Raw genomic sequence first — 12,819 nt, forward strand, 5'->3', positions numbered from 1 at the left:
ATTAATAGCACTTGACATATTCTGATAATTTTTTACCCAGTTTTTTAAAACTTAGAGGCTCTGATTGTGCATTTAAGGAACTTTATGATGTAATAGAATGCTTGACTGTAGTTTGTTCTAGCCCTGGTTCTGCCAATTAATAAAACTCTTGACCCTAGGGCAGGTAAAATACATAGCCTTTGGGGTTTTTTTCTTCGTTTGCAACATGAGAAGGAGAATACTTCTCTAACTTGTCAGAATTTATGTACAGATCAAATTAAATAGCATTTGGAAAAGCATTCTGGAAATGCAAAAGTATTATAAACAAATAGATAATAATGGCACTATTTGGTATAAGACAAGTAATGTGACTCTTCAAAGTGTGACTTTTCAGAGTGGAGATATTTTATTGACATTTGCAATGTCTTTTCCTAGGGACTTTTTCAAGCACTTTATTTTGTTGTCTGTTTTTCTATCCTCCACCTGCAATGGAATTCTAATTAATCTTTCCTTCATTAGTACTTTCTGTATGCCAGGCACTGTGGTAAATATTGAGTATTCTGAGTCTCCCGCTTTGAGGAACTAGTGGAAAAGAAACATGTATTTTTTTAAAAAATTATATCACAGTGCCGCTATTGATATAAAAGTCACCCCAAATCCCCGCAATCATGGTTTGGGCAAACTATAGTAACTCTCAGTTATCTAGAGCATCACTGTGAAGTAGAACTTCTGCAATAATGCAAATGTAGTAGCTGACAACCACATGTAGCTACTGAGCTCTTGAAATAAATAGCTATGAGGGAATATGAGGGAAGGTAACATATGAGGGAAGGTAACAGAAAGGTCTCACAGCCTTATATTTCAGGTGGAAGGGTTAAAAACAAGAACAACAGCAACAAAAGTTGATAGGAAGCTGGTATAGGAATTACTATCAGAAAAGTCAGACTGAGAGGGGTTCCTCTCCTTCTGTCCCAGGGGCTGACAAATGGTGCTATTCAGCCACTGCCCAGCTGCACTGCACCGTATCAGGCTAATGTGTTCCCAGATAGGTTAATAGGCCCTTGGTGATTTATAGTTGAAAAAAATTGTACAGTTATTCCAGTAATTCTAACTTCCATATACTCAGAACTTTTGTCTCTTTCTTATTTTATTTTATTTTTTTCTTGTGACATTGCAGTTTGGACCAGAAAATCCCTTTAGGACACAGCAAATGGCCGCACCTAGAAATATGCTTTCTGGATATGCCGAACCAGCTCATATCAATGATTTCATGTTTGAGCAGCAAAGGAGAACTTTTGCAACATATGGTAAGGCAATAAGACTTAAAACAGTTTCAATTTTGGCTTTATTAGAAGTGTGATCTGTGTGTGTTAATCTGTTTTGTCTTCTGGCTTTTAAAATTCATTGGATTCCTTCAAAAAGGATAGTATGCCTTCTTATGGTGAACTCATATTTTTAGCTCTCATTGTAAATCCAGTGTGATTTCTGAGTACTGGAAATATTCGTGATCTTAACCAGAATGCTCTTTGTTGTTGCATTCTGGGTAATGGACACTTGTTATTTTATGTCCATTACATGTAGATTGCTATTAAAGTTGGCAAATGAAAAGATAGTGTTAAGAGATTACTTTTTTATCTTATTATGGGCTATTTAACTTTACTCTGTTTCTCAGATCTCGGAAATGCTTTCTCTTGATCACTGAAGGGTGTCAGGAAAGAGAATAGTCACAAATTCACTATGTAAAATAATTGCATCCTGTCAGTGGTGGGATTTTAAAAATTTAATGTGCATGGAAACTGCTTGTATAAAGGATTATCATGTGTTAGATCATATTTCACCATGGTAAGATTGTAATAGACTTAGAATGTACCAAAAATCACAGCCAAGACTATATACCACTTAAATCACCCAAAGCAGATCTATGACACTTCCAGTCCAATAAAATGGTTACAAATGCATTATACCCCTTGCTTGTGTAAGGGGTCCCATGTAAATCTAAAGTAATGTGCAGCACATAAAAATAAACTGTTACATCATGGTTTTGTTATATTCTAACCTATAATAAGAGACTTTTAAAGACTTACTGTCGTCGACTTTAGAAGGACCTTAAGCAATAATTTAGTTCTCTTGTCTCCTTTAAAACAAAACAAAAAAAGTCCAAGTAAGTTTATACTGATACCTACTTTTCTTCTTAAATTACCTTATAACAAGAATAAGCATTTAAAACTATTCAGCTGGCTTTAGACCTGGTTTCAAAAATGGGTTGTGTTTTTTGTTTGTTTGTTTGTTTTAAGTATCTGGTGATTTTTGCCTCTCCCACTAGGAAGTAGTGAACTAGGACATGGGTTGAACTATTGAGTTAAAGACAAAAAATGAATTTGGGGCTATAGTATATTAGGCAGCCTAAAATAAAGGCAGCCTGTAGTATATTAGGCAGCCTAAAATAAAATAAAATGGGAGATTTTTGCCTCTCCCACTAGGAAGTAGAGAGCTAGGACACGGGTTGAACTATTGAGTTAAAGACAAAAAATAAATTTGGGGCTATAGTATATTAGGCAGCCTAAAATAAAGGGAATGGCCAGTTACAAAACTCAGAAAATTTTCCTTTGTCTCCTTTATGATAGATCTTAGATAAGATCAATTTTATTTATTAAGTTCAAGTGAACTTAGTAAGATCGAGGTTTAAACCGAGGTTTAAAGAGACAGTTTATTAAGTTCAAGTAAACTTAATAAGTAAACTTAAGAAATAAGATCAGCCTTATCTAAGCTTTAACAACTGTCTCTTTAAACCTCAGTTTTAACACTGTCTCTTTTTTCTTTGCTCCCAGGCAGTGAACAAGTATATGACTTCTATTAGTTTATCTTATAATTTTCTTATAGAAAGTTCTTGTCTGACTTCTGATAGTAATTCCTATACCAGCTTCCTATCAACTTTTGTTGCTGTTGTTCTTGTTTTTTAACCCTTCCACCTGAAATATAAGGCTGTGAGACCTTTCTGTTACCTTCCCTCATATGTGCAAGGGAGCAAACCTTTCTTATACCTCATAGTAGTATTATCTAACAGACAGGAGGTGACACATGAATTCAGTTTTCCCTATATCTCATAACCCTGGGCTATCACTGCTGGAATATAGTACAAACATTTATTTTAATTTTCTTTCCATTTTTCAATATTGTAAAATTGTTAGAATCCCAGTGAATTATTTCTGGAAGATTTGTGTTCTACAATACAGTTAGTTTTTCATAGAGCCCACCTGTAGAGTCCTTATCACTGAAAATAGTCTCATTTACTGTGTCATCCGAGTTACTCACTCTACAGTTTTGCTTTTAGCTTGCATTTATCGTATTTCTCCTGACTTCTCAGTCCCTCAGTGGTTGTGTGAATTTCGTCTTGTTTTCTGTCTGCTCCCCTGCCAGTCTTACTTGGGGCTTCTCAATGAAGTTTCTTGCTTTTGTTCTACTTTCATCTAGAATTTTCTCTACACCCACCTATAGAAGTGGAAAATAGAATTTTAGATAAGTACTTTTAGTCTCACAATAGTCATTATTAACATGAGTTTTAACTTCAATATTTGAAATCCTTTATTAACATTTTTAAATGATTTTTTTAAAATAGTCTACTGAACAAAGATATAATTTTTAAATGTATTACTTGTATCACTTAGATTTCAGTTTGGTTCCAGTTTTCACTATTAAAAATGTGATGTATATGTTATGCTACAAAGTGCTTTTTAAAATGTGGTAGTGAATATTTTTGTACATAAAACCTTACAGGTTTTATATTATATTATTTTCTTAATGAGTTCCCAAAAGTAGGTAAAAGAATATGTGTTTTAAAAGCTTGTGCTATATATTATCAAATTGCTTTCCAAAAGAATTCTCTAAACCTACTCTACCGCCACAGTGTATAAAAGTCCTACTTCTCTTTTTTTTCTTTTTTTGAGACAAAGTCTCACTCTGTCACCCAGGCTGTGCAGTGGTAGAATCTCTGCTCACTGCAACCACTGCTTCTGGGGTTCAAGCAAGTCTCATGCCTCAGCCTCCTGAGTAGCTGGAATTACAGATGTGAATGACCACGCCTAGCTAATTTTTTTTTTTTTTTTTCCGTAGAGATGGGGTTTTACCATATTGGCCAGACCGGTCTCAAACTCCTGGCCTCAAGTGATCTGCCTGCCTCAGCCTCCCACAGTGCTGGGATTACAGGCCTGAGCCACCATGCCCAGCCCTATTTCTCTTCATCAAAGATCCATATGATTGTTTTTCCTTTGTTTACTTGATAATCAAAATATTGTATTTCCTTTTTTTTTTTTCAGATTTTTAGGATTTTATTTCTGTATACTAAGTTTTCTGTTAGAAAAGGAAAAAAAAAAAGAAAACAACAGGGCATCAGTTTATATATTTGAGGTTTTCATTGAGAAAGCATGACTCCTGTGTGGTGGTGCTGTTATTCTTCTTTTTTTTCCTTTTCTTTTTTTTTTTTTTAATTATACTTTCAGTTCTAGGGTACATGTGCACAACGTGCAGGTTTGTTACATATGTATACATGTGTCATGTTGCTGTGCTGCACCCCTTACCTCGTCATTTACATTAAGAATATCTCCTAATGCTATCCCTCCCCCACCCCTCCCCATAATAGGACCAGGTGTGGGATGATCCCCTTCCTGTGTCCAAGTGATCTCATTATTCAGTTCCCACCTATGAATGCGGTATTTGGTTTTCTGTTCTTGCGATTTGCTGAGAATAATGATTTTCAGCTGCATCCATGTCCCCTCAAAGGACACGAACTCATCCTTTTTTGTGGCTGCGTAGTATTCCATGGTGTATATGTGCCACATTTTCTTAATCCAGTCTGTCACTGATGGACATTTTCGTTGATTCCAAGTCTTTGCTATTGTGAATAGTGCCGCAATAAACTTGTGTGTGCATGTGTCTTTATAGCAGCATGACTTATAATCCTTTGGGTATATCCCCAGTAATGGGATGGCTGGATCAAATGGTATTTCTAGTTCTAGATCCTTAAAATATTGTATTTCTTTACTGCAACTTGATTTTTCCGGACTACCAGTGAGGTCGAAGGTTTTTTCGTTTATTTATGACCATTGTTTTGCAAATTGTTTATAGTCCCTTTCATTTACCTAATGGAATTAGTTTTAATAATTATTATTAGTTTAATTATCTGAAGGGTATAATAATAAAATCAATATGATAGCCATTTCAAATAAGAGTACCAAAGGGAAGGAAGTAGACATTAACTCCATTAAAAAGATAAAAGGGAAAATAAGCTTCAGAAAGGTAGATAAGAATATTTAAGAAATGCAGAAATAATCACTTATTTGAGACACAAGATAGTGAGAAAACAAATTGAACTGAAATTTAGTAGTGTGAGAGTTAGATCTTGTTCTATCACTGGCTGATTTGTAGTAAGACATAAGGCCAAATATTTAACTCTTATTTGTAAATGGAAAATAATATTGTTTCCTAATCACCGGGGGTGGAAGGCAGTAGTGGGGTTGGTGGTATGGCAGTAAAGATTTTTACCACCGAGGATGCGGAGCAAGAGGAAAGCATAACTTATTTTTCTGAGTTACAAGACTTTGGCCAGATGAGTTGGGGAATGGTGCTTACACAGAGACAAGGACCAATGATAACTCTTCCCTCTCTGTTTACTCTTTCACCCCTCCGGACACATCATGAAATGCCATTTATGTAGACGTTAAGTCTCCTTTCAAAGTAGAAATTTACATTCTAGCCGGATATGTTTTTTATTATTGAAATGGGAATTTTTAACTTGGTATGAGCTTATAAAAGTCTCATTTTTTGGAAAAAGTTATGTACAAAACACTATTCTGTACATCAAAGAGATTAAAGGTAAAATAACTCATGGGATTTGAACCTGTGATTTCAGAGATTCTACACCAAAGCTGATTTTCTGCCCCCAACTCTCTCCTCTGGCTGAGAACATATTTTAATGCTGAAAAAAAAAATCTATGTGCAAATCAGCTAATAGCTAGGTGGTTGGTTCTGTTCTAGCATATCATGAGAGTGAGTTGAGCATTTACATCCTTAGCTTGTTTGAAGAGCATGTTTCATGATGAATCTTTTTCTGTTCCCCAAAAGAAGTTCCCTATATTCTTTTTTTTTTTTTTTTTGAGATAGAACCTCACTTTGTCGCCCAGGCTGGAGTGCAGTGGTGCGATCTCAGCTCACTGCAAGCTCCACCTCCTGGGTTCACACTATTCTCCTGCCTCAGCCTCCCAAGTAGCTGGGACTACTTTGGATGAAAAATGAAAATAATAAGTCTATCTACTAGGGTGTGCCCTTTAAAAAAAAATGGGCTTAGTACTTTTTTATGTATTCTGTTATTGTACACACGAGTTGTAGGCCATAAACTGATCAGTGATCTAGCACTCTTGTGAGTATACCAGACTAATGTTACCAAACATTTATTGTGCTAGCACACCCACTTGAGAAAAAACTGAGTTGAGCTAACTTCGGTAGACTTTCTTTCCTTAAATTCCCATAGACCACTGAGGACCACATTTGTATGTAGCTACATACTCTATAATTAATTTAAGAAGTGCATTCATATGTTGGTAGATATCCTTCCTTACTTCTCCTAAGGAAATATAAAGAATGATTGAAGACTGTCCTTACTGTGAATGGTATTTTCAAAATAATAGCTAGATTTTATGTAATCTGCTTACCCTTTTTTATTATTTAATAATTTATATAATTTGATAAACTTAGCCCTGCCTGCAATATCCATTACTAAGAAGAAAAGGAAAATGGTTTCTGGATTTCCAAATGTATCATGTACATGTATTTTCAAGCTCTTAGAATATTTAAAACTAAAGTTTGATGTCTTGGCCAGAGAGGCTCTTAGTAATGTAATGTCAGTGTGCAAAATTCATCCTATGAGAAACATTTTATGCTGGAGTCCAGCCTGAGCTTTGGGTTCTAAATATAAAAATATAGCTTTGGGTTCTAAATAGAAATATAGCTCAGGGGCCAAAAGCAGTGGCTCACGCCCATAATCCCAGCACTTTGGCAGGCGGAGGCGGTGGATCATTTGAGGTCAGGAATTCAAGACCAGCCTGGCCAACATGGTGAAACCCCATCTCTCCAAAAAACTAAAAAGTTAGCTAGAGGTAATGATGCATGCCTGTAATCCCAGCTACTCTGGAGGCTGAGGCAGGAGAATTGCTTGAGCCTGGTAGGTAGAGATTGTGGTGAGCCAAGATTGTTCTATTGCACTCCAGCCTGGGCAACAGGGTGAGACCCTGTCTCAAAAAAAAAAAAAAAAAAGGAAGCAATATAGCTCAGGGCAGAATGATTGGTCCTGATTGGTTCTGAATTAAAGAGATCATTTTTGACATCTGAGAAAGAAAATGTGAAAAGTGGATATTTGTATTATAATAATAAAATGAATTTAAACAGCAAAATGGAGTTAATAATTTTCACTTTTTTCCTTTCAGGTTATGCATTAGACCCTTCATTAGATAATCATCAAGTGTCTGCTAAATATATTGGTTCTGTAGAAGAAGCTGAAAAAAATCAAGGTAATTTATTTGAAACATTTAATATCAAATATGTACACATCTATAATTAGTGTCTTGCAGAGTGACTTCAATTAGACAGTAAAAAATAGTATTTAGCACTTGGTTTTTTTGTTTTTTTTTAAGTTGAAACAATGGAGCAATACAGTTTAGAGCAATATAGTTCAGAAATGTTACAGTTTAGAGCTTGCTTTTGCCACTTACTAGTTGTGTAACCTTGTAGAAAAAATAATGGTATATATCTCTGAGTTATTTTGAATACTTGGCACCATGCCAACCCTGTAGAACTCACTCAATAAATTATAACCAATGTATAGATAATTTTGGCAATTGACTTCTCAACATTAATGTCAAGCTTCATTTTAACGGAGTAGAAATACTTTATTTGGTAAGTCTGTGAAGATTGTCTTTGAAGAGTAGCTTTGAAGGCTGAATTTGAATGTGTGTTTTAATGAATGTTTGTATTCATATTCATTTTGTACTTACAATAAGACAAAACATCATATGCTAAACGCTAGCTTGTTACAAGGCTCATCAGTCCATTAGAGTAGTATCCATAAAATGCAATTAAAAAAGTAATTTGCTGGTTGCATGGGACACTTTGCTTAGTAGCTATAGACCCTATGTGATCAGGCTGCTCTCTGTACATGAGCTAGATTATTGTTAAAATAGAATTTTAACAGGCTTTTGCTATAAAACATAGTCTGAATTACTATAGGCAGACATTTCTTCTTTAAGCTAGACCTCTGTAAGCCCCACCTGAAGGTAGCTAGATTCTTAGTTAACTTGTGACTATGATTCCACAAACCTTTCTTTTTCCGGGTTAATGACTATACACAGTATGCCACCTTCTATTAATCAAATCAAAATCTCAACCAGAAACACCCTCCTTCTCCTTTGCTTTTACTCTTAATGTTAATGATACTAGAGGTGAAGTTGAGACTAAAGTCACTTGGAAGAAGTACCACTTCTGGTGAAACCTTGTTTGATTTACATTTTTGCATTACAAGTGAAGTGAAGATAAGTTATTAAGTACTTACTGTAATTTAATTTAGTTTTAAAATGATAAATTACAGTTTATTCTTGCTTCCAAAGGTCACTTTATCATTATTTAGCCATAATGAGTTCCTGAGTTTTTTCCAGAAAGTCATACAAATCCACTGACACGGCTTTTTGATTCAATAAAAGGCTTGTGTGCCATTGTAGGAATACATATTTGGGTCTTTTCTTCAAGTGTACAGTATTAGAATTTGCAGAATATTGAATTAGTTTTAACTATCTTTGCCCAGAAGGTTGAATCCCTTTTTGTGTAGCATGAGTCAGCGTATGTGGTAGATTCATGTAGCTTGTTTGTTTTTTAATAACTCCGTGGTCACTTGAACAATCTAAAACAAAATTAAACATATGTTCATATTTCTTTAGAAAATGTACATCTCTCCATCTCTCTCTCTCTCTCTCTCTCTCTCTCTTTTTTTTTTGGTTACCATAGGTTTAACTGTATTTGAAACTGGTCAGAAGAAAACAGAAAAGAGGAAAAAGTTTAAAGAAAATGATGCATCCAATATTGATGGTTTCTTGGGACCATGGGCAAAATATGTGGATGAAAAAGATGTAGCCAAACCTTCAGAAGTAAGCTTTGATGTTTTTAATTGTCAGTTCAGGTATATGCTGTATCTCTATGAAGGATATCTACATTAATAAACTTGAGATTTCCTTAGAGAACCAAATGACTCATCAAAATTTTTCTGCCTTTAGTTGATTGAAAATATACAATAAAATTTATTTTTCTTTGGAATGTTTTTATTTACCTTTTTTGCTGATTTGTTTTCTCTCATGCTTTTTTATTGAATTATAATATTGAACAATTTTCATAAAGATTTCCTTGATATTGCTATTAGGCTGCCATGGTAGCTGCTCTTCTGATACTAGACATTCAGATAGTAACTACAAAATCAGCCTTCTATGACACTAGAATTGATGAGAAGTTTTATTGATTTATGAATTTATTTAAAATTTTAAACAAATTTTATCTCTATGTGTATTTTTAAAACTACTATAAAGTTTGTAAAGTAAATGCTCTGCCATTCCCTTCCTCACCTCCTAATCTCACTGTCTTCATGAGCCAGAGAGTGTTCTAGGTGCCAGGCATACAACAGCGGACAAGATCAAGAAAATCCTGTCCTCATGAAGCTTATATTCTAGCTGTTACTTACACCCATTAAATCTATATTTATAATAATAGAAGTAAAGAGGTGATATCTAAGATGAGTAAACTTATGCTACTATTACTTATTTATTTTAGATTTTATCTGTTGACTTCTTTGTTATTATAGATACAGATTTACTACTACCCCATCTTCTGTCCCCAGCTCCTCCCAAAAAAGTTGTGTCACAAATGTATAGTCATCACTTACATCCTTAGGACTATGTAAAAACAATTAACTGAAAAACAACATTATGTGCTAAAATTCAGTTTCCATTCTGGAACTAGATTTTTTGCTTGCCTTGTCTTTTTACTTGTATAACTAGTATAACATGTTAAAATTTATTTCTAGGTGTCAGAGAAGGATGAGTTTTGAAAACTGATTTTGTAGAGTTGAAAAGTATTATCTAGTATCCATTATGTATTTAGTACCATTTTGTAATTTGTGGAAGAGATAATCAGTCTCTGCTTATAGAAGACTTGAAGTTGGCCGGGCCTGTAAGCCCAGCACTTTGGGAGGCCAAGGCTGGCACACTGCCAGAGCTCAGGAGTTCGAGACCAGCCTGGGCAACACAGTAAAACCCCATCTCTACTAAAATAAAAAAAAACTAGCCAGGCATGGTAGTGCGCACAGAGTAGTCCCAGCTACTCGGGAGGCTGAGGCAGGAGAATCACTTGAACCCGGAAGAGGGAGATTGCAGTGAGCCGAGTTTAGCACCACTGCACTCCAGCCTGGGCGACAGAGCGAGACTCAGTCTCAGAAAAAAAAAAAAAAAAAGTGTTGAGCTTGTTATCCTGGGAACATACTTGGACCAGATATGTAGACCTCATTATAAATAACTTATAACACCAACTTAGGTATAGTGAGGTTCTAGAACATTCACTTTAAATTTCACTCCTTAATTTTCTTAGGAAGAACAAAAAGAATTAGATGAAATCACAGCAAAGAGGCAGAAAAAAGGAAAGCAGGAAGAAGAGAAACCTGGGGAGGAGAAGACAATCTTACATGGTAACATATATTTTATACATCTTCATTTTTATGAAAAACCTTCATATTTACTCTGTTAGCTGTTCATACAATATCATTACCCTTACTATCAGCTGTTATAAAATCATTATGTTGAGTATAATTATGTTAGACAATTTGTATCCCAAGGAAATTACAGCAGACTTCTGTATACTGATAAAGGAGAAAAAATAGCATGATTAATGATAGCCACAGATGATTTTTTTCCAAGTGTTAATGAATTTTATTAAATGATAGATAAAAAAGAAACTTGAATAGTCCACAGTCTATTCTTTCGTAAGATAAAGTTGACTCTTTTGGTGTATTAATAGTACCCCAGTCATTTTAACTGTTTTTAATGAAGCCAAATACTCAGGTATCCACACAGTTCATAACCGTTATTCAGCTATACTCAGAATAAACTTGGATTTTCATGTGAAAAGATGGAGATTAAGGCTCTCATACTTATTTTGACTTGTAGAAGGAAATGCATATTCACCAAAATAAATCATAAGTATTCTAGAATGTACCTGTTGGTTAATAATTAGTTATATTTAGGAACTTACATAGTGATTATCTAAAACTGTAAAGAATAACTTAGTACTTACGTTGTTGCTTATTCTAATGTTATATTACATCAGATATTTAGGTTTGATGAAGCCATATTTCATTCTTCAAGCTTCAGTTTTATCTCCAAGATGTCTATTCAGTACTATGGTGCTTAAAACTATAATAACAATAATATAATAACATTTATTGAGTACCCACTCTGTGCCAGACATGCTGCTGATTGCTTTATATACAGTATGTCATTTAATTCTCACAGGTGACTTTATTGTAAACTTTGTGATGAAAGCAGGAAAAGATAAATGAAAGGGAAATGGAAGGGCATAAAAGAGGAAAGTAGGGGAAAAGGATAGTTGATATATTTTGTTTTGTTTTAACTTCCTTCTTAACGTGTTTTATTTCTGCTGCTTTACCAGTGACTCACAAGGCCCAAGTATTATCTTCCCTTGCTATAATTATGCCACAGTGAAGTCTTTATAGATTACTAAGATGTGTAAGTGATGAAAAGAAGTATAGATCTTATCTAAAGGTCTATAATCTCTGGGTAGTTAGGAATTTCGAAATACTACCTCTAGTTGTAAATGATAGCAGTTATTTTAAGCACTTATATCTTAGCTGACTCTTGATCTTTACATCATTGGAGTGTTATTACCTGAACCTTAATATGGAAGATATCCCTGGGAAAAAAATGTTATTTTAAAAATATAAGTTTCATGGCTATGGGTTGTATTTGTTTATTGATTTTCTTTGCCTTTTTGTTTCAGTTAAAGAAATGTATGACTATCAAGGCAGGTCCTATCTTCACATACCTCAGGATGTTGGTGTTAATCTACGGTCAACTATGCCACCTGAGAAGTGTTATCTTCCCAAAAAACAAATTCATGTGTGGTCTGGACACACGAAGGTAAGCAAGTTGGTTGTTTCTGTTTGCTGTAATGCTATTATAATGAAGCCAACATAAAGTTTTAGCTGTTAATGTGGAACATTTACTATTTCTGGTAAAGGTACAGGGAAGTCAAATTGAATATAATTCTGGGTTAGGCTTTGGAGGTGCCCACACATCCATCACAGTTGTCTAATCAGTCTTCAAGCCATCTGAATTGGCCATGATATAGCGTTCATGATTTAGTGTCCTGCATCCTTATAGCCAGGCCTTTCCCCACAAGCTCCTGCTACAATCTTCTTCCTTTTGGGCACCAAATCAGTGAGTAATGGGCTGGTACTAGCACCAAGTCTCCTGCTTAGTTTCAGTAATTTTGCTTTAGCTCTGTGGTTATCACACTTCAGAGATTAGATGCGCCCTGGTTTATAAACTATGGTAATTTTTAAACTAATGCAGAGATAAGGTACATGAAAATTTTTCATGTTGATATTCTTTGTCATATGCACCATTCCAACTTGTAATTTCCAACTCTTTGCAAAGAGCAAAGGAACTAAGTAAAAAGAGGAAGAGAAGTGGGGGCAGTAGCAGTTTGATTGACTCAGGATTCCACTGGGTGAGGAACTCA

General features: G+C 34.8%; 1 protein-coding gene across 2 annotated transcripts in view; it reads left to right on the top strand.

Annotated features, from left to right (window-relative positions):
• The window catches only part of CDC40 (cell division cycle 40), a 50,459-nt gene that overhangs the window by 18,291 nt on the left and 19,349 nt on the right, over positions 1-12,819 (top strand). For both annotated transcript variants that reach the window (XM_033234866.1, XM_033234865.1), the window contains 5 exons: positions 1,157-1,286; positions 7,455-7,538; positions 9,025-9,164; positions 10,651-10,747; positions 12,076-12,215. In XM_033234866.1, coding sequence (XP_033090757.1) covers positions 1,157-1,286; positions 7,455-7,538; positions 9,025-9,164; positions 10,651-10,747; positions 12,076-12,215 — 591 coding nt within the window. The remainder of the gene's footprint in view (positions 1-1,156; positions 1,287-7,454; positions 7,539-9,024; positions 9,165-10,650; positions 10,748-12,075; positions 12,216-12,819) is intronic.

The sequence above is a fragment of the Trachypithecus francoisi genome, unplaced genomic scaffold, assembly GCF_009764315.1.
Source record: "Trachypithecus francoisi isolate TF-2019V2 unplaced genomic scaffold, Tfra_2.0 Lachesis_group15, whole genome shotgun sequence".
In the NCBI taxonomy this organism is placed as follows: domain Eukaryota; kingdom Metazoa; phylum Chordata; class Mammalia; order Primates; family Cercopithecidae; genus Trachypithecus; species Trachypithecus francoisi.